Below are 22,757 nucleotides of genomic sequence, written 5' to 3'. Positions count from 1 at the left end.
AGTTTGGGAGCCACAGAGCAGACTCTGTAAGGAGCTTGGAAAGGGTGTTGTCTCTAGTACAGACCTGGATTCTTTTCTTTTCTTTTGGAGTCTGAGGAAGAACTTGTAGTGGGGGCAGGTACAGACAGATTAGGTGATGCAGTTCAGGAGGTTTTCCATTTTTTCCTGTGAACTAATCTGCTTGTAGAGTTGGGGGAAGGTGAAGATTTTGTTAAGACTGGAGGTTTCACATTGCCTTGAATGATGGGTGTCTTGCTCCTGTTGAGGACCTTTGAGGATGGGGACCACCAATTCTGTAGTGGCGCCAGCCTGTGCCCCCATGTGGTTTTCTGTGGCCATGCTCAGCAGCCCAACACAGAGGCAGACTGAGCGGAACTCAGCTGAGATTCGGGTTTGGCCACACAGTTATAAAATAATGACAGTAAAACAAAGGAGTCTAGGATCTTGCCAAGAAAGGGGCAGAAGTAGTAAGAGGACGGATCTAAGCTGGATGGAGAGATAAGTGAAGAAAGAAGATGACTTTTAGTGGAACTCCTAATGAGAATTAAAAAATTGGTATATTTTGGGTTTGACTATTTCAAACATAAGGCCTTTATAGGACCAGCTTTTGTTCATTTTTATTACCAACAATGCTACACTGTAGGGGGGTGGAGCTGTATGTAAGAAAATTCCTACTCTCAGAAACATGGATCATTTTATAGCAGAGAGTGCTAATCTCTCTGCTATATCAACAATCAACACATCACGGTGAAAGGCACTAAAGACGTGTGAGAAGGGACGCTCTTCAGCACAGGGTAAAAGGTGGATTATCAGGGAAACATTCATATAAAAACTCCCCCAAGTAGGTCTTAAATACAGAAAGACAGCTACAAGCAGAATAGGGACGAAAAGACTATTGTGAGTAGACCAGTAGCACAGGCAAAGGCAGCAGAGTATAGGAAAAGCCTGATTAGGAGTTAAGGTTTATGGAAAAATAATGTAAGATAAGGCTGTGAAAATAATTTAAACTCAAATTAGAGAGGCTTAAATGTGCTCATGAATTGGGGACTTTATTCACTAGGCAGTGAGAGGCAGTTTGTGAACATGACTGAGATGTGCTGTAGGAAGACTGGCCATCCAGAAGGAAATCCTTATTGCAATCCTTATTTAAGGCCTCACTCAACGGCTCTCAATGAGACTGCACAAAAGAATCATCTTGAGTGAGTGCTTTGAAAGATACCTGATGGGTCTACCCACCAGAAATTGTGGTCCCTTTCAGTTCGGGGGAGGCTCAGGCATTTAAAAGTACTCCAGAGGATCCTAATCTGACCAGGGTTGAAAGGCATGGTCTCTTCTGTGTAGTTTATGTTGATACAGTAAGGCTCAAATCAGACAGTAATAAAGGAAAGCAGGATAGATGGATGGATGGGTATGTTAAATTCTGGGCGGGGGGGGGGGGGGAACCACCTGTAACAAGCTAAACTGACCCAGCAAAATTAAAACTAAAAGCACACCATTATACCATTCCCATCACAAAAGAAAAACAGATATTGAATATATACAATTTATTTAATAAATTAATGTCATTCAAAATACAGTGCCAGAACATGATGCAGTTGAACATGCTAGTAAGGTTTGTCATGAAGCACCTGTGCTCATGTTAGATTGGCGGCGCCCCGCTACTGCTAGTGGTTCCTGGATTAATGCCAGAGCAGCACTAGTTACCTGCTCATCTGCACGGCTAGTGCAGAGAATTCCTGAACAGTTCACCTTTCTACTCCTACCCCCCCACACACGCACACGACAGGTTAAAAAAAAACCACACGCACACCCTGACAGCTAATGGGTAACTATACACAGTCACTCTACAGTAATGCTTGTTATTAAATTAGGATGTAATGACCTGGTTAACCCACTCTAAATCTTTAAGATGGAGAAATACAACAGCAGCAGGTAGTTATATGCATGAGCCAATGTTAATGTAATAAAGTGGAGGCATTTACTGATTAAAGCTCCACACAGACCCGCACGACGAGGGACTAGCAATTCTTATTGCAAGCCCAGCAACTTAAGTCCACACCTGGTAAATGACCAGCTAATTGGAAGACCTGTATTCTAGATAGACAAGTATAAGTTAGTGAAGAGAGAATACATGCACCTAATAGTATAGTTAGACTGATCCTGCAGTCATAGCTTTCCCTGTGCAATACCATAAAATGGAAGATCTTCCTCAACTATAGTATAGGATTTTGACATTTCTATACCAACATGGACACTAGTGTCAAGTGCAGCTGAATTAATTACACCGAAAAAAAAAAAGTATTCTAGGACTTCAGAACAGAAGCACGGGAATGAAATACATATACTAAAATAACCTCGGCACAATTTGTGATATACCACACTAGGAACAGGAAACTACTTTAATAAGTGAACTTTCTGAACTGTACATAACACAGGGCTAACAATGTTATTAGATAATCCAGATTCTTATGCTCTCATGATACACGTAGAAGTTTCTCAATTATTGGATAATCTATTTCATATTACGGAAGCATATCTTTCTGTAAGACTCACAGATATATATTATACTGATGCAAATATTAAGTAGGGCATAAAAATAAAATTTATCAAAGATAGACTTTTATGTACTCATATTTAGTCCTTTCATAGCCTCTCCTGTTTAGCAAAGAAAATGACAAAGCACAGACATCAGGCGTGCACTCCCTCAACTCGCTGGCTATACAGGTGGTAGTGCAACCATTTCTCCATCCAGTTCAAACTCCTCGGTCCCATCTGGTGAAAAAAGGTAAGTTGGTGGTTTCCATGGAGATTCTTCAAGGCAGGATGGATACAGTTTCCCCACAGTGCACCGAAAATCTCTCCCTAAGTCCCACAGTACACGTTCAGATATATGCTGCCGCAGAGACCACCTGTCAAGTTCCAGATCATACTGGTAGGTGACATACTTAGCTCTCTCGTTTAAGTGGGTTTCTCGCATAAACACACAGAGAGAATTTGAGATCACAACAGCTCTAACACAGGGGTCTGAGTACCTCTTAGCAGGGATGTTGGCTGCCATTTTCCACTCATTTTTGTTCACATCGTAAATCTCCACAGTTACTGAAGACCCATCTACAGTGCCAGAGGGGAGCCTTATGCCAGAATTGGTAGCAATGTGCAACCCTCCAATATAGAAAATTTTATCACCAAAAGCCGCAGCCGAAGCAAAAGACCTACTAGTCTGTCTCATGGCCATTTCTACCCATGAATCAGACCTGGGAAAGTAACAGTACATGAGGTTCAGTGTCATCACATAAATGCAGTCGTGAACCACAACTGCTGCACTCCACTGCCACGCACAAGGCAGAGGGCTTACCATCGTCCACTCATCCTTCTCAGTATCGTATCTTTCCACGGTCCTCCGATTGAGTTCTCCACCTACACTGTCTCCTCCAATTGCATAGATATAGCCTTCACAGCAAACCAGAGATGGCTTTATACGGACAAAAAGCATCGGGGTCTTTGGAAACCAGGTATTTTGCTGTGCATCAAACCAATAAAAGCAATTCACAGTTCTGAAGGCAGTTTGAAGTTTGCTTGTTTTACTGTGATTTGTTTTTGTGTTTTTCAGAGGAACTTGACCCCCTGCTATATAGATGTCATTATCAGGAGTTACAACAGTCCCAACCTTATGCAAATCGGCTGGTGGGCTACACAGCTTGTAAACTTTTTCTGCTTGGGGGCTGTAACAGACAGAAGAGTAAAGACTACAAGGATTTTCTGAAGATGCTTCAATGAAAATCATCATCTCCTCTTTAGTCATTCCAAGTCTTGGTTTGAAAAACTTCGGCATAGACTTATACAGACCTTGAACCACTACAGACTTGTCATTGGGCGGCAGGCCTTGAAACCAAGCTCTCTGTGTTACTTCGGAAAGTGCATCAATTCTGATTTGGCTAAGAACTGAAGACAAATACTGGGATCGTGATTCTGTGTTGTACTCTAGCCACAGCATAGCAGCTTCGCGAACAGTCTCCTCCTTTTCAACATTTAAATTGTCACTACTGAGGATGTCTATCAGTAGGTCATGTGACAGCTGCATGAATGCTTCCTGGTGATACACAGCAGTGAACTTGTGCTCTACCATTCTTTTAGCACTTTGTTTTAATTCCTCACAACTGAACAGATCAGCAAAACTCAACAATCGCACGCAATTCTCTGCATTTATTTTCTTAATTAAGTATTCTCGACAACGCTGTAATACATCTTCTACCTAAAATGGGGGGGTGATAAAGACAAATTTTACTTTTATGTAAAATGCAAGTTTTTTTTTTTTAAATCCAAGTATTATTAATCAAATTCCTATACTATAGTTTCTATTTTTAGATATGTATGCTTGGGCAAAGAGATAATGCCTTCCAGTAATAATAAAATAGTTTTGCATTTCTACTACTTGTCCAGTGGCCTACTTAAGTATCCTATTTAGGAGCTAACAGTGTAACATTAAAAATAGGCTCTTAACAATAAATGGTCTTGGGGCGCCTGGGTGGCTCAGTGGATTAAGCCGCTGCCTTCGGCTCAGGTCATGATCTCAGGGTCCTGGGATCGAGGCCCACATCAGGCTCTCTGCTCAGCAGGGAGCCTGCTTCCCTCTCTCTCTCTCTGCCTGCCTCTCCGTCTACTTGTGATCTCTGTCTGTCAAATAAATAAATAAAATCTTTAAAAAAAAAAAAAAACAATAAATGGTCTTAAAGGAAAAGTATGGAAATGTATGCATAAGTTCTGTATTTTTCTAGGCTTTAAAAATATGTAATTAATAAAACCAAATGGAAACAATGTAAATCACAGTACATAAATTTATAATGATAAATGATAATCATTTATTATAAATGATTACTGTTGAGTAGAATCTGGTTTCCTCAACATGAACAAGATAGTACCATAGAACAAGAAAACCAGGCACAATGACTAAGTACTTATCTGCCTTTCTTACCTAGAAAGATTATGTCACCAAAGGAATAAATACATTAATATGCCGTTATAAATTATATTTAAATAACCCACCTTAGCCATTCTGTTTCCTAGATTTTTTTTTTAAGAAGGAAAAGTAGATCTCAGCTGAAACAGGAGTGCTACCTACTCTACTTAAAATACCACAGCAAGGTAACTAGAAATAGTTTACAGTGAGAAGTCAGGGTGCTTAGACTGTATGGTCAGTACGTAGGCAGTATTAGGCAGGTTTACTCCTCTAAGCCTCAGCTTTCTCCTGTATACAATGGGGAGATCCTTACCAATGATTATAATAAGGATTAATGATATCTATATATCTATAGATAAAGCACAACCTCTAACCTAGATAAAACATTAGAAATTAGAATAGTAGCAGGCATATAAAAACATTATCATTCTCTTTGGTTAATATGGAAAGTCATGTTGGTAGTCACAAAAAGCCTCTTGTCAGAGGACAGCCCAGTCCAAGAGAGTCCTGTGTTACATTTGGTAACTATGTGCATATAGAGTTCATTAACGTGGTAGGAAAAAAGTTGTAAGGAACAGTGTCACTATTTACAGTAATAAAGTACCCTGGAACCCAAATTTTCTAAAATTCCTCAATTTTTTTTTTTTAGCAATTCTAAAAAATACCTGATTTCAGCTTCTGGTTCTAAAAAAGGTTACTGAAAACTTAAACTATGGAAAGACCGTGCAGACTGTACGCATTTGCTCCTTTCAGGTTTGGAATTAGGTTATGTATGCCTTTAATTCTAAAGCACCAGGAAGCTACTATGGACCTCAATTTCCCGAGTTTTAAGTACAGCAGGACACTGTATAAAACATGGACTGAGTTCTGGTTCCCAGAATTTCACTCAGTGTCATTCATACTCAATGCAGCACACATTATGAAGTACCTATTAGGTATCATGACCTGTTTTCCCCAAATACAACCTTTAGGGTCAAGGTTCTCCCCTCAGAGAAACTGTTTCTGAAGTACAAACTGTTCTTTCAAAACAAGAGAAAGGAATGAGGAATATATTTTTTAATATTCCTCTTAAATGTTTTTTAAATGTTGAGAGGAAAATAGAGTAAAATAGTTCATCTGTAAATGGATCAATGATCACTTTTTTAAATAGTTCTCCTTAATAGCTCAAATATAGTCACATGGCTATTATAAATACTTAAAGTCTGATAATTTCCATAAGAATCTTCATATTTGGGGCACCGGGGTGGCTCAGTGGGTTAAGCCTCTGCCTTCGGCTCAGGTCATGGTCTCAGGGTCCTGGGATCGAGCCCCGCATCGGGCTCTCTACTCAGCAGGAAGCCTGCTTCCCTTCCTCTCTCTCTCTGCCTGCCTCTCTGCCTGTCAAATAAATAAATAAAATCTTTAAAAAAAAAAAAAAAACACTTCAGATTTGGGGCGCCTGAGTGGCTCAGTCGGTTAAACCTCTGCCTTCGGCTCAGGTCATATCTGGGGGTCCTGGATCAAGCCCCATGTCAGGCTCTCTGCTCATCAGGGAGCCTGCTTCCTCCTGTCTGTCTGCCTGCCTCTCTGCCTCCTTGTAATCTCTGTCAAATAAATAAATAAAACCTTTTTAAAAAATTTCAGATTTTCTGTGAAAAGTAATACCATCAAAAATTAATACATCTCTGGCTTTAGGAAAAAAAAATTGAAGCCCTTACAGTTTTGTTTTGGGTTTTTTTTTAAAAAGATTTTATTTATTTGACAGACAAAGATCACAAGTAGGCAGAGAGGCAAGCAGAGAGAGGGAAGCAGACTCCCTGCTGAGCAGAGAGCCCAATGCACCCCTGAAGTGCTTAAATTTAATAAGTACTTTTTAGTAAGTACTTTTAAAAATTATTTTTACTTGAGGGGCGCCTGGGTGGCTCAGTGAGTTAAAGCCTCTGCCTTCGGCTCAGGTCATGATCTCAGGATCCTGGGATCGAGCCATCAGCCATCCGGCTCTCTGCTCAGCAGGGAGCCTGCTTCCCTTCCTCTCTCTCTGCCTGCCTCTCTGCCTACTTGTGATCTCTGTCAAATAAATAAATCCTAAAAAAAAAAATTTTTTTTTAATTTTTACTTGAAATCCATATTCTCAGGTATATTAGAATGTGAAACCAGTATGAAATTTTCACCCATCTTTTAATTAAGTTCCCATCATAAAACTAAAGAAGTTTACTGGCTGATCAAATCCTATTGTTTTTCCCTTATACATTATTTTAAAATTTATTTATTTAAGGAATCTTTACACCAATATGGGGCCCAAACCCAGGACCCTGACATCAAGAGCTGCCCGTGTTTCCAACTGAGCCAGCCAGGCGCCCTCCCTTGTACATTTTAAAAAGAGAAAACCTACCTTCTAAAATCTGCAGTAAGAAAATTACATCGATGTAACACAACACTTATGAAACAATGTCTCTTGAATACATAAACTACAGTTTATGTATATAACAGGAAGACCTACTTACCTGCAGGAAGCAAGCGGTTTCATAAAGCTGTTCTACAGTGCTGTCATTTATTGCCAAGTTACCCGTGTATGCGTAAGCGATTATTATCTGTAAGGTGGCCGCATCCACATTCCTCAGGTGCACGTGTGTCTGTTTGCTTTCACTGAGTCCACTCATGAACATGGCCCTACCAGAGAGAGAGAGAGAGAAAACAAAGCTTAAGGGTTTAGAGTAAAACCAACACAGACATAAAAAGGAAACGAGACAACATGGATGTTTATTTAGAGTATTTGCTGAAGAACATGTTCTAGGGAAAGCGTTGAGGGAGACAGCAAAAAAAAGCACAATTCAGTGCCAAAGATGTATCAGACTATTCTGTTATGCCATTCTGAGTGAAAACATCAAAATTCATTTACTCTTTATATTCATACAATGGAATACTATTCAGCAATAAAAAGGAACTAAGTATTGATGCGTACTACAACAGAGATGAACCTCCACCACATGCTCAAAGAAAGAAGCCAAACACAAAAGACCACATATTGTAGGATTCCATTTATATGAAATAGCACCCCCCAAAACAAATATAGAGACAGGAGAGAGATTAGAAGCTACCCAGGACTGTGGGTAAGAATGGTGGCTGACTGTGAGGGGGCACAAAGGTGAGTGAAATGTTTCAAATTAGATGATAGAGATGGTTCTGCATGTCTGTAAATATATTAAAATTCATTTAAAATGGGTGGGTTTTGTGATATGTAAATTATAACTCAATAAAGCTGTTAAAAATGTCATTCGCTCAAATGATTCCCTAAAAATATACATGGTAGTTTCCTAAAAGTATTATACACAGGGAACTATACCAAAAAGGCAACTGGTGGTGTAGAGAAAAAGTAGAACACCCACTGGGGCGCCTGGGTGGCTCAGTGGGTTAAAGCCTCTGCCTTTGGCTCAGGTCATGATCCCAGGGTCCTGGGATCAAGCCCCGCATTGGGCTCTCTGCTCAGCAGGGAGCCTGCTTCCTCCTCTCTCTCTCTGCCTGCCTCTCCGCCTACTTGTGATCTCTGCCTGTCAAATAAATAAATAAAATCTTAAAAAAAAAAAAAAAAGAACACCCACTACAGGTGAGAGATGAAAAGAACAATGCGAAGAATATTACTGCATGCATACAAGAAAAAAATCTGTATGTGATCAAAAGTGGGTATCACAATAGCCCTAGCTTAGGCTCCTCAACGACAAGATGAGGAAAGCCATCAACATGGATAAACTAGTGAATCACGGCAGAACATGACCGTTTTTTCCAGGGACGTAAGAGCTCATGCAGGAGACTGGAAAGCAAGCTGGGAAGATGAGTGGCAGTCAGGTCACAGGGCTTTTAATAAGAGACGGAGGTGTCTGAGCTTCTCCTTACAGTGGAGAACACTGAAGGGTTTCATGCCTGGATTTATCGGCAGGATAAAATGTATTCTAAGGACGACTACTCTACTGACCTCAAGGGCCAAAGGCTGGAGACAGGAAAACACTGAGTCTACTGCAATAATCTGCAACAGGAATAAGAAGAACCTGCCCCAAGGTGGCAGAAATGGATACAAAAGCTATCACAATGAATCAAGATCCAGTGATTTTCTGAACAGAGGAAATGAACAGAGTAGAGAGGGAAATAAAGCTACGTGTTTATTTTCCAATTATGTGCCTGAAAAAATACTGCTAGTCATTGAGAGAAAAATTTTAAGGTCAAGGAATTGCAAGGTCAAGTTAATCCTGGGAAAAGGGGGAGTTAAATTTTGGATACCTTTAAGGTAAGGAAATAATCAACAATCAGTTAAGTATTTAAATATTACTGAAACTCTGGAGAAGGTCAAGCATTAATGCAACAGGCTATGAATTATATTTACAAAGTGACATGTGTTAAAGGTGAGTAAGTTATCTGAGGGGGACTAAAACACTCAAAAATGCACCAAGAATCCCAATGACCAACCTGAGGTAAAGTTCAGTGAGGGTAAAAAAAGAGAAAGAATGAGAAAAGGTTGTCCTTATTCCTCATTCTAAGCTACGCCAGTGACTACCTAACTGCTTTTGTGCTGTGTGTTGCCCTTGGTTCCAGTTTTCTGACACCCAAGCTCTCTTGTCTTAAGCAGCACGGTACGACTGTTGCTTCTTACTTCTCCGATGAATCTTTCTTAATTTTGGCTCAGATCACGGTCCTGGGTTTAGCCCCGCACCGGGCCCCGCACCCAGCAGGGAGTCTGCTGGAGAGCCTCTCTGTTCCCCTCGCGCCGCCCCAGTGCCCGTTCTCACTCTCTCTCAAAAATCTTCAAAAGGGGAGAGCTAATAAGCCTAGGTATTGACTCAACCTATAACCTCCAATTTCTAATACCATCTAACTAAGCCAATAGATCTGAAGAAGAAACTATCACAATCATTTAGGAAGCTCTTAAGCATAAAAAATTCTGAAATTTTAACCCAGACCCACTAAATCAGAACTTCTAGTTTGAAATCCAAGAATCTCTGTAGAAGCACTTGAGGAGTCTGATGATCAACCAAGTTTTAGAACCCCTGTCTGCAAATATGCTAAGCTTTCTAAGAAAATCAGTGTCTGAAACTGCATGAAAACTCCACAGTTTAACCTGCAACAACTGCAGGCACAGCAAAGGTAATTAGCATTTGGGCCTCAGCTTCTGCAATCATGAGATATGTTACATTAAGAAATGCAACATTTCTACACCTTCATGTATGTTAACCTTAAAAAATCAAATCCTGTCTACAATTGTCACTAAAGAACAGCAGAAATTAACTTTCACTGCTGATCTCCACTTTATGGCCACTAATATCTGTGAAAGGATTATACTGGTCTACATTTAACTCATCTTTACTCACCCTGTCCCTTTCAGATATTAAAAAAAATTCAACCTAAGGGCAGACCACAAAAGAATTTCTATGCCTTTGCTTCTATTCCTCTCATAAAACACATAATAGAAACCTCCCTAAAAAAGATTAAAAGTTTCAGAAGATCATAAAAATGTAAAGTTATGCTTTACTTACTTATTTGCTATTACAAATAATCAGCTTCTAAATTCTAAGGCACAGAGAACAATGTTATTAATTACTAAATATTTAAATCTGGCAAGGAGTCTGGTAAGGCCAATATCATAAATGATAACAATAACCAAGAATGAAAAAAAACATTTTTCCTAAGGAAATAAAGTCCTTAACATATCTGAATAGCAACATTGATCCTCTAAAAGTTATTCTCAAGCCTACTTATATCTATCAACAATGACTACTCTTTTCTAAATGTAGTATTTTAAAATCTCAATGGTAAATAAAAATTATTCAATTTTTCTTTCTCTTTCAATCTTTTTGACTCCCCATAATTAAAACTTCACCTGAGTTAATTTCAACAAATTTCTTATATTTAAACCTTTGTAAAAACTTCTTTCACCTGTCTTTTCCATGCAAGGAAGTGATCTGGCAAGCACTACACCACTGGGATAGAAAAATTAAGTAAAACATTAAGACATCTTTTCTTTTTAACTTAAACGTTTAAAAGAATTCCTACTAAAACATTAAAATAAGCTGACATTCTGCATTTGAAATTAAAAACCAAGTAAGATTAAAGTACTTACCTAAAATAAGAGCTACATGTTGCAAGAACCATCTTATGACAAGGGAATTCAGTGCCCTCAACAATTAACACTATGTCAGTAAACAACTGCTGCTCATAGAACAGTTTTAACTGTTCCAACAAGGACACAGCATATTCTGTATTGATCTGCCTCTCGTCTTGAGTGGACATGACTGTATTCCATTAATATCTCCTGGAACAGATTGGAAAAGTCAGTCACTGATGGAAGGTCAAGTGAATGCTTCAGAAATAAAAAAAGGAGAAACTCTGCTTGCTGTTATCTGCAGCATTCAGAATCAAGACTGACACATTCGCTAATGAGTATCTTGTTATACGCTTAGAATCACTCCTAGGTCATCCTGTGTTAATTAGGTTCTTCAGTTCTTCAACACGGTCTGCAGCCGTCTTGCTCAAATTCGCAATTGTTGTGCAGCTCATGAGTTAAAGAGAGTAACACACGAGGTAGATTTTGCAGTAACATCCTATGTTCTGCGAATCCTCTGGAGTAACTAAAAAAAAAAAAAAAAAAGGTCAGCGTATCCAGGCCAGTACATTTTTAGGATACAATGCTTAAAAGGCAGATTTATATATAAATTGTATTTATTTGAAGTTCAACTACAGACACTACCATAAAAATGAACCATGAGAAAAGGGCCATTTTAAAGTCTATTAGATTTAAAATAAAAAAGACTGAAAAATTAACATTTACAGTTTTAAATGAACTTTTTGTCTTTTCTTCAAAATATAAACATTCTAGAAAATAAGGAGCACATCAATAAGCACATATTTTTAAAGTTATTTTAAAATAAAGAATTTAAATTACCAGCAAAGCCAAATCTCATAATTGTTTAGTGGCAATACAGGACCATAATTTATGAGGAAAAAAACACACACACCAAAAAAAACAACAACAACCCTTTCTCTTGCATGGAGAACCTTATTTTCAGGATATAGTCTAAATGTACTTACAAAGGTTTTATACTTAAATTACTTAAACTATATGGTAAATAGATTCCATTAGTTTATTTCCAAAGCATACACTATGTTTTTTATATGTGTAGTTCAGTCCAGTAAGGGAAGTACATGCAATATATCTTTGCACAGTGGTTCCATCCTAGAAATCTTTTTGAGTATACAATTTTACTGGGGATAAAGACTTTTTTAAACTAAACATGATAAAGAGACATGTGTTACTACATGGAAGACTCCATATTATACAAACATGAACGCTCTCCAAAATGTGTAACTTTAAGACAAATCCAATCTAAATCCTATCTGCAAAAGATTTGTCTAAAAGAATGCACAAATGTTGCCAAGATATTTGAGGGAAAGGGAGGGCAAGTTTTTCCTCATGATTCTTATCAAATATTAAAATATATTACAAAATATATATATATATTACAAATCTACAAAAAGCCCAAGAAAATATAAGAAATTAGACAGACTAAACTCTAGCATTTTAAAATGAAAGACTGCCTTATTTCAACAAATAATGTTGGAACAACTCACTAACCACCTGAGAGGAAAAAATGTTATATTGCAAAGCATTCATTAAAAGAAATTCCAGCTGAAATAAAATTTAAATTATTTAAATTATTTGGAAATCAGTAATTACAACATATGGCAAAGGAGTTACAAATCAGGAAAAGAGGTAAAACCCATACAGAATTAATAAATAGCTAAAAACTATCACTTCTTCTCTAATTAGAGAACTCTTAGTTCCCATAATCAAAAAATCAAGTACTACTCACAGGAAACCTATAAATATTACCACTAACACTTTTTCTCACAAAGTATCTCCCATATGTCAAAGAGAAGATCACATTGTACTTCCTGCCAAACTATACTATTACATGAATTGCTAACTTGATATACACTTGTCAAATTTCCAGCCAACTTAATTCTAAACGTAACTAAAACAGGTGCAAAGGCAGAGTGAGACTTTGGGTCATTTAAGGTAATGACTTTGCTCTTCCAGATCTCGAAGTTACACTATAAATCTCATCTACTACTACAACCTCTAAGGCTAATAATACCTAAAATCATGGGCTGTTTTCACTTATCAATGATGCAAGATCCAGTGTTAGTAACGGTGTGGGACAATGAGTATTCTTACACAGCAGTGTAAGCCAATTCATACCTACATGCCCTTATTCAAAACCCTTAGAGCTAGATATGTTCTGGAATTTAGAATTTTTCAGGTTTTACAGAGGTAAATATATCTGGTATATATGGTATATATATCATGTATTTCCGGATATATACACATGGTATATATATCATGTATTTCCGGACGTTCTCAAGAAATCTGGTGCAGCACTCCATAACTGAACATATTACGATCTTTTCTATGAGAAATACGAACAGTGTGAAAATACTAGAAATAGCCTCATGTTACTTCAGGTTGAGTTTTGTTAGTCTTCTCTTCAAACTTGATTTTAAGAGCTTTCTGAATTTCAGAACTGCAAGTGAATGACTACAGAAAGCAGAATATCTGGCAATGTAAATGTTCAGTATCTCAATCTATCAATTCTACCTCTAGAAATTTATCTTACAGAAATGCATGCATTGATAAACTGGGAAGTCCTAACCCTAGCTGCAAGACCCAAAATTGTCCTCATCCATATTTACCCCAGGTGAGAGGAACTGGTAGCCAGGGCCTGGATGGATTTGGATCACACTGCTAGACCCCAGAATTCCTTGCAGATTAGCTGAACAGCCTCTCCCTCTGGTCATTTCTTTAACTTCATAACATGACCTGATTTTTTGTAGGGACTTGATTTCTTGCTGTGACTCTTTCAGGGCTCATTTGTTATGTCTGGGTTTTACTAGATCTGAGTTTTTAAAATCTTACTCAGGAAACCATACTGAAACAAGTGAAGTCTGCTTTTAAAAAATTACACTGTGAGCCAACTTTATGTAATCCTCATTATGACTGCTTTATGCACCCTTATTTCCCAGGCCTTACTTTGTAATCTAAGGTTCACTTTCTTCCTGATAAGGTAATTTTTATTTACAATATCTTAATACTAAAATAGGCAGAGGGGCGCCTGAGTGGCTTCGTCATTAAGCGGCTGCCTTCGGCTCAGATCATGATCCCAGAGTCCTGGGATAGAGCCCCACTCAGGCTCTCTGCTGAGCGGGAAGCCTGCTTCTCCCTCTCAAGTCCCCCTGCTTGTGTTCCCCCTCTCTCGTGGTCTCTCTGTCAAATAAATAAAATCTTTAAAAAAAATAAAAATAAAGGAGGCAGAAAAGGTAAGTAATTTAGAAATCAAGTAATTAAGTTTAATAATTTAAACAGATCTGTATCTAGTACAATTCAAAATAAAGCTGTCACTTTTGAGACTACAGACTTCAAAATATATTAACTAAAAACGTGAAAAGGTGCAAAGCTTAAAATGATCAACTAACAACCCTCAAATGACCATAACATAACCATTTACTATAACAAGATTCCTCCTCTCCCAAAAACAAAACTTGAAATCAATATCCTAAAAATATTTTACAGTCTGTACTATATTATCAGTGATTTGACATATTTTATGAATTTTCCCTTTTTAATAAATGTATGATGTCACATACCATTCTGTTATACCTAAAATTAGCTTCAAAATAAGTCACACATCCTGTTATCTGCAGAAGTTAGCACCCACAGACTAATTCCCAGGAATCAAGAAATTATTTTTTATCACAAATTAATGGCTGCTTAAGTTTAACTCAACAAATGTTTACTGAGTATTCATTAAGTGCTGGTCATTGTACTCTTAAGTACTCAGACCGAGAGTTGCCAACCACTAGAGCCCCAAAACACCATATGCATTTATTCTTACTACAGACTATAGCCCAAACCATGATTATCATTTAAAAAGTTTTAAAACTAGTTATTCTAAACAAAAGCTAAAAAGGCGGCAGCAAATAGGTGAAACAAGTCATGTAAAGTTTTTTTTTAAGAAAGTAAGGAATTTTAAGAACTAAAAAGTGCAAAATATAGAGGAAAAGAAAAAACTAAACAACGTTTTTCTTAAAATCTATCGATCTTGGGACCCCTGGGTGGCTCAGTCAGTTAAGCGTCTGCCTTCGGCTCAGGTCATGATCCCAAGGTCCTGTGATGGAGTCCTGCATCAGGCTCCCTGTTCAGCCGGGAATCTGCTTCTCCCTCTGCCTGCTGCTCCCCCTGCTTGTGCTCTCTCTGACAAATAAAAAAAATCTTAAAAAATAAACAAACCTAGCTATCTTGAAATTTCATGTCCAAACTTCTGATAACACAAGAATAAGAAATTTTATTCTCTATCATAAGAAAAATTGCAATACAAGTAAAATGAGCAAAGGAGGTAGCTAGCACTTGGCTCCACTACGAACAGTGGTTCACACTACAGAAAGCAGAAAAACTTAAAGACCTTTTTTAAGCCTTCTAAATTTACATACGCAATGATTATCTATTTTAGAAAAATAAACTTTTAAAGGGTATACTACTTTCTCCTCTTAAACAAAGACAAAATATTCTAGAGAATATGCAAGCTGTAAAGTCTCTGTCCCAAATGCTTAACTCTGTTGGTATAGCCCCAAAGCAGCAAAAGACAGTATGTAAACAAACGGGCATACTGTGTTTCAGTAAAACTTATTTCCAAAAACAGGCTACAGACCACATGTACCAATCTCTGCTTCAGACTGCCTCTTGATCAAATATTAAGAGTATGTGATTAAAATGCATAACTCAAGTTGTTTTTCCTAGAAGAGTATTTTCCCTTTAGATCACAAAAACAGGAGAAAAGCACAAGCCTTAAAATGCTTAAAAGTTGAATTGAATGTAATTTTTTTTTAAGATTTTATTTATTTGACAGAAATCACAAGTAGGCAGAGAGGCAGGGAGAGAGGGAGAAGCAGGCTCCCCACCGAGCAGAGAGTCCAACGTGGGGCTTGATCCCAGGACCCCGAGATCACGACCCAAGCCGAAGGCAGAGGTCCAACCCACTGAGCCACCCAGGTGCCCCAAATTAAATGTAATTCTTAATGTAACCTGTATATATTCCACTTTCACCTAAAATATTTTAAGAACTGTTACCTAATCACACAACTAACTGCTTTCTCCACCTACTGCAGGTTTAGTGGATTTCTGAAACACTTTCTCTTTTATGTACTGTGAGTACCCTTTATTGAGGTTAAAAACATAAAGGACATTCCTCTACAAGATAATCTGTTGAAAAAAATAAAGAAAAAACAATGAGAAAAAATATTATAGAATCAGAAACACAACCTATTTTCTATTTTATCAACTACAATAATAACTGCATACATTTGAGAACCACAAGATGTGTCAGAGACAATTTTTGTGTCAAGAGATATGCTTTAAAATCCTGTATTTTAAAGCTGGTCATTAGAGTATCAGAACATATTCCACAATGAAAAATGCTGACCAGAGTAAGAATTAAATGGGAGTTGTACAAACATAATATAATGAAATTCAGAAAAAGTGCAACGAACTTTTATATAAAAATTATGGGTATTATAACTTCCTTTTCTAAGTTATGGGCTCAATTCAATGGTTTTTACTGATCTGGTTGATGGCAGAGAGTAACAGCACTGAATAAAGTCAGAATGCCACACACAGGATGAGATCCCTTCTTCTATTCTCTACCCACTGACTTCCTGCAAAACACTAGAGGACAAAGTCCACCTTATTTTTAAATCTGAGGACTACCTATGGAAGTAGGAAATTTTATAAACTATGACTGAAAGAAAAACGAAAAAAAAAATTGGGGTTCTAATACTTTTTTTCTCTATTGAGTGAATTCTACCACATAAAACAGCTTCAAAACAAACACAGCTATTAGGTGATCAGGATTAAATCAGTCAACAATCCAGATTAATATACACAACTCTATTTAAAAATCTGAAACACCTCTTATGGGAACTTATTCCAACAGGTTTTCCTCAAATAATCAATGTGACTATAAAATAACAGTACTACAAAAAAGATGCTTAAGTCCACAGGCTTCAAAAGTCAAAATTTACCCAAAACTGTATTTACAAAGAAAATCTACACAAAGTAAATACTGCTAACCACAATTAAAGAATAGTAACAATAAGCTATATATTTTACAGATTCTGAACATTGTTATTAAAGGAGTAGAAACCAAGATTAACTGGAGAAAGGCATGAAAAAGTTGAAATTTTAAAAAATAACTCCAAACACGAAGATTTCAGAGGTTGATGGCAGTGGATTTTATTGGGGGTGAGGGGTGTCTAATTTCACTTTGATACCTAGTTTTTCATCCCATAGGTGTGTCATTTGTAGTACCCTCCCACTGAGCAGCCACAGAAACACAAACAGAAGGAAAGCAAGCTTTTCCAATGTTAACCAGGCAAAACCTGGAAGATCAAGGAAAGAATAAAGTATTAAATAACTGCTGAATGTAAAAATGAGATTAATTTGCCATTAACTGAGCTGTGTATGTTAAATGAAATAAAAAGAGGAGAAGGAGGTTGCCAAGAAGGACTGCAAAGAAATTCTACAAAGGATGAAGTAAGAACATCGAGGAAGGGCAGCGGACTGTAGGTCATCATCCGGACAAAGTGCTTCCCAACTGCACATTAACTGAGATGGTGCTGCATCTTTCAATGCCACAATCGCCAACACAGAAGATAGAAAACTTTTTTCTTGGAAAGGATCCAAGGCATTCTGAATGTCAAGTTATTGCCAAAAAATTAAGAGCATGAGCTGTGGAGTCGTGAAAGCTCAATTCTTCAACTTACTAGTTGTGTAACCTTTTGTAAATTAGTTACTTTCTGTGCCACAGTATGGTAATCAGTGAAATGGAAGATAAAAATGGAACTCTTCTCAATGAGTTGATTAAATGAATTTCATAAAGATCTTAGGACCAGTGCCTGACACATTACACTACTACATAAACATCTACAGCTGTACTTATTAATGCACTCACTGGCTAGGCTTTTTGTGGCACTTTCCCAACTCCTGAATCTCCACACCTGTACCAGGTCCAGGCGTCCCAGTTAAAAGGTCTCAGCACTCAAACACAGTTCTCTTTTTACCCTGGATGAAAGGGATCTTAGACATTCAAAGATTTAGGGAGTATTTTGATGGTACAAATCATGAAACTGGCTCAACAAAGGCTAATCTTCAAAGGGCTGATGCCTGTGCAAAACCAAAACAAAACAAACTAAAGGAGAACCGGAAAGCACCAGTGACAAAGTAAAACACTGTTCGTATTAATGAAGTGATAGGTTTCTCCATAAGGTGGACAAAATATTGGTGCCAGCAAGTTTGCTTTCAAATTATCAAAACCACCCTGACAGTTGAGAATGTCTGGAAAAGTACTCTGTCTTTAGAATGACGGTCAACCACTACACAGAATTTTTTGGAGCTGTGACAAACATCTATTAAAAAACAAACACCTTGCCTTTTGAAGAATTTATCAAGTTTGGTAAATGTCAGTATAGCTTCCCCTACTCTAACCAAGTATCAGACCTCAGGTCTATTCCTAGGTTCTTCATTTCCGACCACAATGAAAACTCTATAGGGCTCCATCAAGTAAATTCAGATCAGAAGTATAAGCTTCTGTACTACATTATGATCAGTAAGTTATTTCACTTCAAAAATATTATACAAGACCATAAAGGAGATGCCACCCGTGACAGAATAATCCTATGATTATAGTATGTCCTTTTATTTTGGATATTGCTTTTCGTTCTTTCTTCAGCTCTGCAATGACTTAAGAAAACTAGAGAAATGCAGACCAAAGCAAAACTGACTTTAATGTTCTCACTGGGATTTCGTTTTCCACCAAGTCAATTATTTTTTTCAATCACAACAGCAGAAGAAAATATTTCCCAGATATTCAAACATACTGGTGTAGTCATTAAGGGTACAGTCAGTTAACAATGATTATGACTACTAAAGTTTCTCAGTTTCTTCCGAGAAAAAAAAAAAAAAGTAAACTGAGGAATATTTAGAATCCTTTGCCTACCATGGAAGCTACTACATGTCACCACTTGTCAGAGGTATGGAAGTAGAGCAAAGAAAGCCAAGATTTTAAAAGCTTCTCTCATTAAATTACATTTTCTCCAAATCCACAACAATCCCTTCTTCTCACACTGAGGAAATCTAGGTACTGCAAATTCCTGGCAAGGAAACCAGGTGTAATCTTCAAATACTTAAAAAATTACTTGTAATCAACCTGTCATTTCATTGTTTTTAGATTTTATTTATTTATTTGAGAGAGAGAATGAGAGACAGAGCATGGGGAGGGAAGATCAGAGAGAGAAGCAGACTCCCCACTGAGCAGGGAGCCCCATGAACTGGATTCCAGGACTCCAGTATCATGACCTGAGGGAAGGCAGTCGCTTAACCAAATGAGCCAGCCAGGTGACCTCAACCTGTCATTTCTAATACTCAAATACTACCTGTTCTATTCAAACTCCACAAAACTGAAAACGATAAGACTGAGATATAATGAAGTTCGACATTTTCATTCATGTGTTTTATGACTGTAGGACAAATCCTTTTTCCCCAATCTTAGGAAGCTAGGCAATAAGAAAAACAACTCGTCTAAATAAATGTGTAAAATCTTTTGGCTTTTCAGATTACGTTCAAACTTCTAGGAATTCACTGTTCAATGTTTGATTCTTATGGAATAGCTCATTATTTCCATTAACTAGGAGAAAGAAAATCTACAGAATTGTGTGGGCTTAGGAACTATTACACAGCTATTCCCACCCTCCTCCTCATAGGCCCCATGAATAAAGTTAACAGACTTTACACTTCCTATAACAGCAAACAAAAAGGGGAGAAGAGTTACAACACTCTGAACTCTTCCTACAAAACTCCGTGCAGAGGAAACAGCACTACGTGGAAAAGTGAGGACTATAAGGGATGCTCAACAGAAATGTCATAGTACTATACAGTCTACCCACAGACTTGAGGATTTCAGAACCCAAACTAAAGGGGTTTCAATGAGCACTTAGACCAACGAAAGGTGAAAGTGAAGAAGTAGGCTTAACATTAGTTAGCTGCCAGATGAAAAGAACAGCAAAATTTCACATTTCAAGACAAGAAAACAAAAGACTGGTTTGACTTCTCAATTTACTTTAGGTCAGGGGAAAAGAAAATCCTTCTGGGAAAAAAAAAAAAAAAAGTTACCAAAGGCTAACTAAAATAAGTCACAATCACAAGAGATTTGAAGTCCATTATTACCCAAATTCAGGCAAAAAGTCACAATTCGGAGGGAAGGAGAAAAAAAAATTCCACCCTATTAGCTGCCTCAATATTAGAAAATACAATTTTGGTCACACCACATTGCTGATCAGGTTTTGTTTCCGAATGCCTGAATGCTCAGTGAGCCAGACGTACAGATTCATGTATAAACAACACGTGACCAGCCTTGTACCCTACATTTTTATAAGGCTGAGTGATATAGAAGATAAGCACTATATACAAACATGCCCTTTTAAAGTTCATTTTACATTTTGGGTTTTCCATTTTTACGTGAAGGGACCAGAGGTAACGGACAATCTAAGGGTCTGTAGCCCATGAAGAGTGTATTCATTCCTCTCCCTTTGAGGTCGCTGTAAAACAAGACCTACGATAGCTAAACTGAGGGGGGGCCGGGGGGTGGGGGGGGGCAAGGGAGGGGAAGACGTTAACTCAGAATAACTGCTTCAAGTCAAACCAAGGGATATTCTTATACTTAATGGTTTGTCAATTCATGGGGAGAGGGAGGTGGTCGAGTTCAAATAAGTTAACGATTTCACAGTCTGAAGTAAACACGTACACAATTTTGTTTCAAAGGGCAGCTTCTGCTTTTTAAAAATCGTTAGATCCTAATGGGCTCTCTGTTAATCTACACATCTCTTGCTTACTTCAGATGCACCGGTAAAGGAAAAAAAAAAAAATGTAAGGAAGGGCTTGCCCTTCCCCGGCCCACCATCTCGCAAACCCGTCGCGAGGCGTTAAGGGAAACAGCTTTATTTTGGCAAGGGCGGGCGCCAACCGGGGCCAGGGCGCCGCCCGGGGTCCCGGGGCCGGAAACGCCCCCGCGAGCGGCGCACCCCGCCGCCCCAGCCCCGCACACCAGCCCGGCGCCGGGCTGCGGAGGGGCCGCCGCAGGGTGCGGAGGGCGGCGCCGGCTGCCCGCGCCCCTCCCCCGCCCGCGGCGGAAACGTCTCGGGTTTGAAAGATGCCGCCGCCGCCCCCTGCGCCCCCCCCCCGCCCACGGAGCCACAAAGGGCCGAGCCCCCTCCCACCGCTGCCCTCCTTCCCCAATTCCTCCACAGGTCTTCGCGGGCTCTCCCCGCCCGCCCCTCCCTCTCGCCCGGCGCTGGCGACGCCTGCTCACCCATGTCCCCAGGTCCGGAAGATTGGGATCCGGTGCGGCCGGCGACCCCGAAAACACTGGGCCCCTCGGGCGCGGCGGCGGGGGCGTGGCCCTCCCGCCCAGGCCAGGGCCGGGGTCTCGCCTCCGCCTCCCCCGAGGAAGCCTAGCGCCGCCGCCTCTTCCTTCCGGCTTCCCCTCGCGCCCTCCCTCTGTCGGCCCGTCCTGCGCGGAAAGCAGCGTCCTCTACGAGCGCCGCCGCACGCTCCTCACGGCCCGACCACCGCCAGACTCCTCCCCCGGGAGCCGCCGGGCCGCGAGACGCCCGGCTCGCCGCTCCCGCCCCGCCCCTGCGGCGCGCGCTCGCCCCCTTCGCGGGCCCCTTTCGCGGCCCGGGAACGCGCGGCCAGCGGACCGTGAGCCAGGCTTCGCCAGGTTTCAATTCCCGCCGCTCGCGCCCGCCCAGCGGCACATGCGGCAGTTTTGCAGTTTCCCGGGTTCTTGAGGATCCCCCTCCCCGTTCTCCCGCCCTTACCCTAGCTTCCCCCGCCCTTTTCCTTTGCTGGATCCCACCGGAAAGCCAAAACAATTGGGTCCGCGCAAGCGCGAAAAAGGAAGCGGAAAAGGGAGGAAGGGAGGGGGCGGTGCGAGGTGACGCGGAGGAGCTTTTGGTGGGGTTTCCCGGAGAAGGTCAGCCGATAGCCCGCTGAGGGCGCGTGCGCGGCGTGGTGGTCGCCCCCGAGACCGGCGGCCTTGGGACGCCGGAGGTTTTAGGCTTGGCCTGCCCCACGGAGAGGCCCGAGAAATTCGGTGATAGGAAACCCAGACACCAAAGCACGAAATTTTATGCCATAGGCTGTTTCCCCCCCCGTTGAAATACAGAAATGTTCAGGTTGGGTCAGGAATAAGGAAAGAGGAAGACTAGACGTCAGACCACGGGTAGAAGAGAGACGTTGGGAGGCTGACTGAATGGGCTTTGTCTCCTCAGTCCCTGCTCTCCAAAATGCGCCTTCCACTTTGAGAGCAGGGTCGGCTTTCCCGATCTCATCTAGAAAGGCTTCTGTCCAGGTCTTTCAAGGCCAAGGAAAACCTCACAGCAGCACCTGAAAGGGCCCGCGGTTCAGTGGAGGAAACCGTTGTCAGGGTGAGGAGGGAAGCAGCTGTATATGAATCCCTCGGATAGGTTTGTGCTGCAATGCGGTGGCTACCTGCTCCCCCCATCCCACCCCACCCCACCCCACCCCACCCCATCCCACCCCAGCAAGTTCCAAAGGAGCGCCTTCAGCTTCACAAGCTTAAGCCTTTGTAGCAGCAGATGGCTGTGGCCCACGCTGGTTTGGTTAACTTGGTACAGCTTGCTAGCAAGCAGAAAGTTGTAGATTTGCTCT

The 22,757-nt window shown here is 40.0% G+C and overlaps 1 protein-coding gene across 3 annotated transcripts; it reads right to left on the bottom strand.

Annotated features, from left to right (window-relative positions):
- Positions 1 to 1,531: 1,531 nt before the first annotated feature.
- Positions 1,532 to 21,966, bottom strand: KBTBD2 (kelch repeat and BTB domain containing 2). 3 transcript variants are annotated; one of them, XM_032871935.1, is made up of 5 exons: positions 21,394 to 21,569; positions 11,349 to 11,550; positions 11,043 to 11,234; positions 7,441 to 7,606; positions 1,532 to 4,252 (listed from the first exon to the last, which is right to left on the bottom strand). In XM_032871935.1, exons 3-5 carry the CDS (start codon positions 11,210 to 11,212, stop codon positions 2,717 to 2,719), a joined length of 1,872 nt encoding a protein of 623 aa, XP_032727826.1. In that variant the 5' UTR covers positions 11,213 to 11,234; positions 11,349 to 11,550; positions 21,394 to 21,569; the 3' UTR covers positions 1,532 to 2,716. The 3 variants fall into 3 exon arrangements, with proteins under 3 accessions (XP_032727826.1, XP_032727818.1, XP_032727808.1); XM_032871927.1 differs by lacking the exon at positions 21,394 to 21,569 and adding an exon at positions 21,905 to 21,966 and having other exon boundaries at positions 11,043 to 11,550; XM_032871917.1 differs by having other exon boundaries at positions 11,043 to 11,550; positions 21,394 to 21,508.
- Positions 21,967 to 22,757: the final 791 nt, after the last annotated feature.

The sequence above is a fragment of the Lontra canadensis genome, unplaced genomic scaffold (genome assembly GCF_010015895.1).
Source record: "Lontra canadensis isolate GAN:19392208 unplaced genomic scaffold, GSC_riverotter_1.0 scaffold2, whole genome shotgun sequence".
Lineage (NCBI taxonomy): Eukaryota > Metazoa > Chordata > Mammalia > Carnivora > Mustelidae > Lontra > Lontra canadensis.
Note: the sequence above shows the minus strand (reverse complement) of the source record. Positions and strands in the feature narration are given on the sequence as shown.

What these genes read in the sequence shown, in the direction of transcription:
- KBTBD2 (XM_032871927.1), bottom strand. Translation starts at nt 11,212, where the DNA reads ATGTCCACTCAAGACGAGAGGCAGATCAATACAGAATATGCTGTGTCC. An exon ending in ACATGTAGCTCTTATTTTAG is followed by an intron (nt 7,607 to 11,042) that starts GTAAGTACTTTA and finishes TCTCTCTGGTAG; the next exon opens with GGCCATGTTCATGAGTGGAC. An exon ending in AAACCGCTTGCTTCCTGCAG is followed by an intron (nt 4,253 to 7,440) that starts GTAAGTAGGTCT and finishes CCCCCATTTTAG; the next exon opens with GTAGAAGATGTATTACAGCG.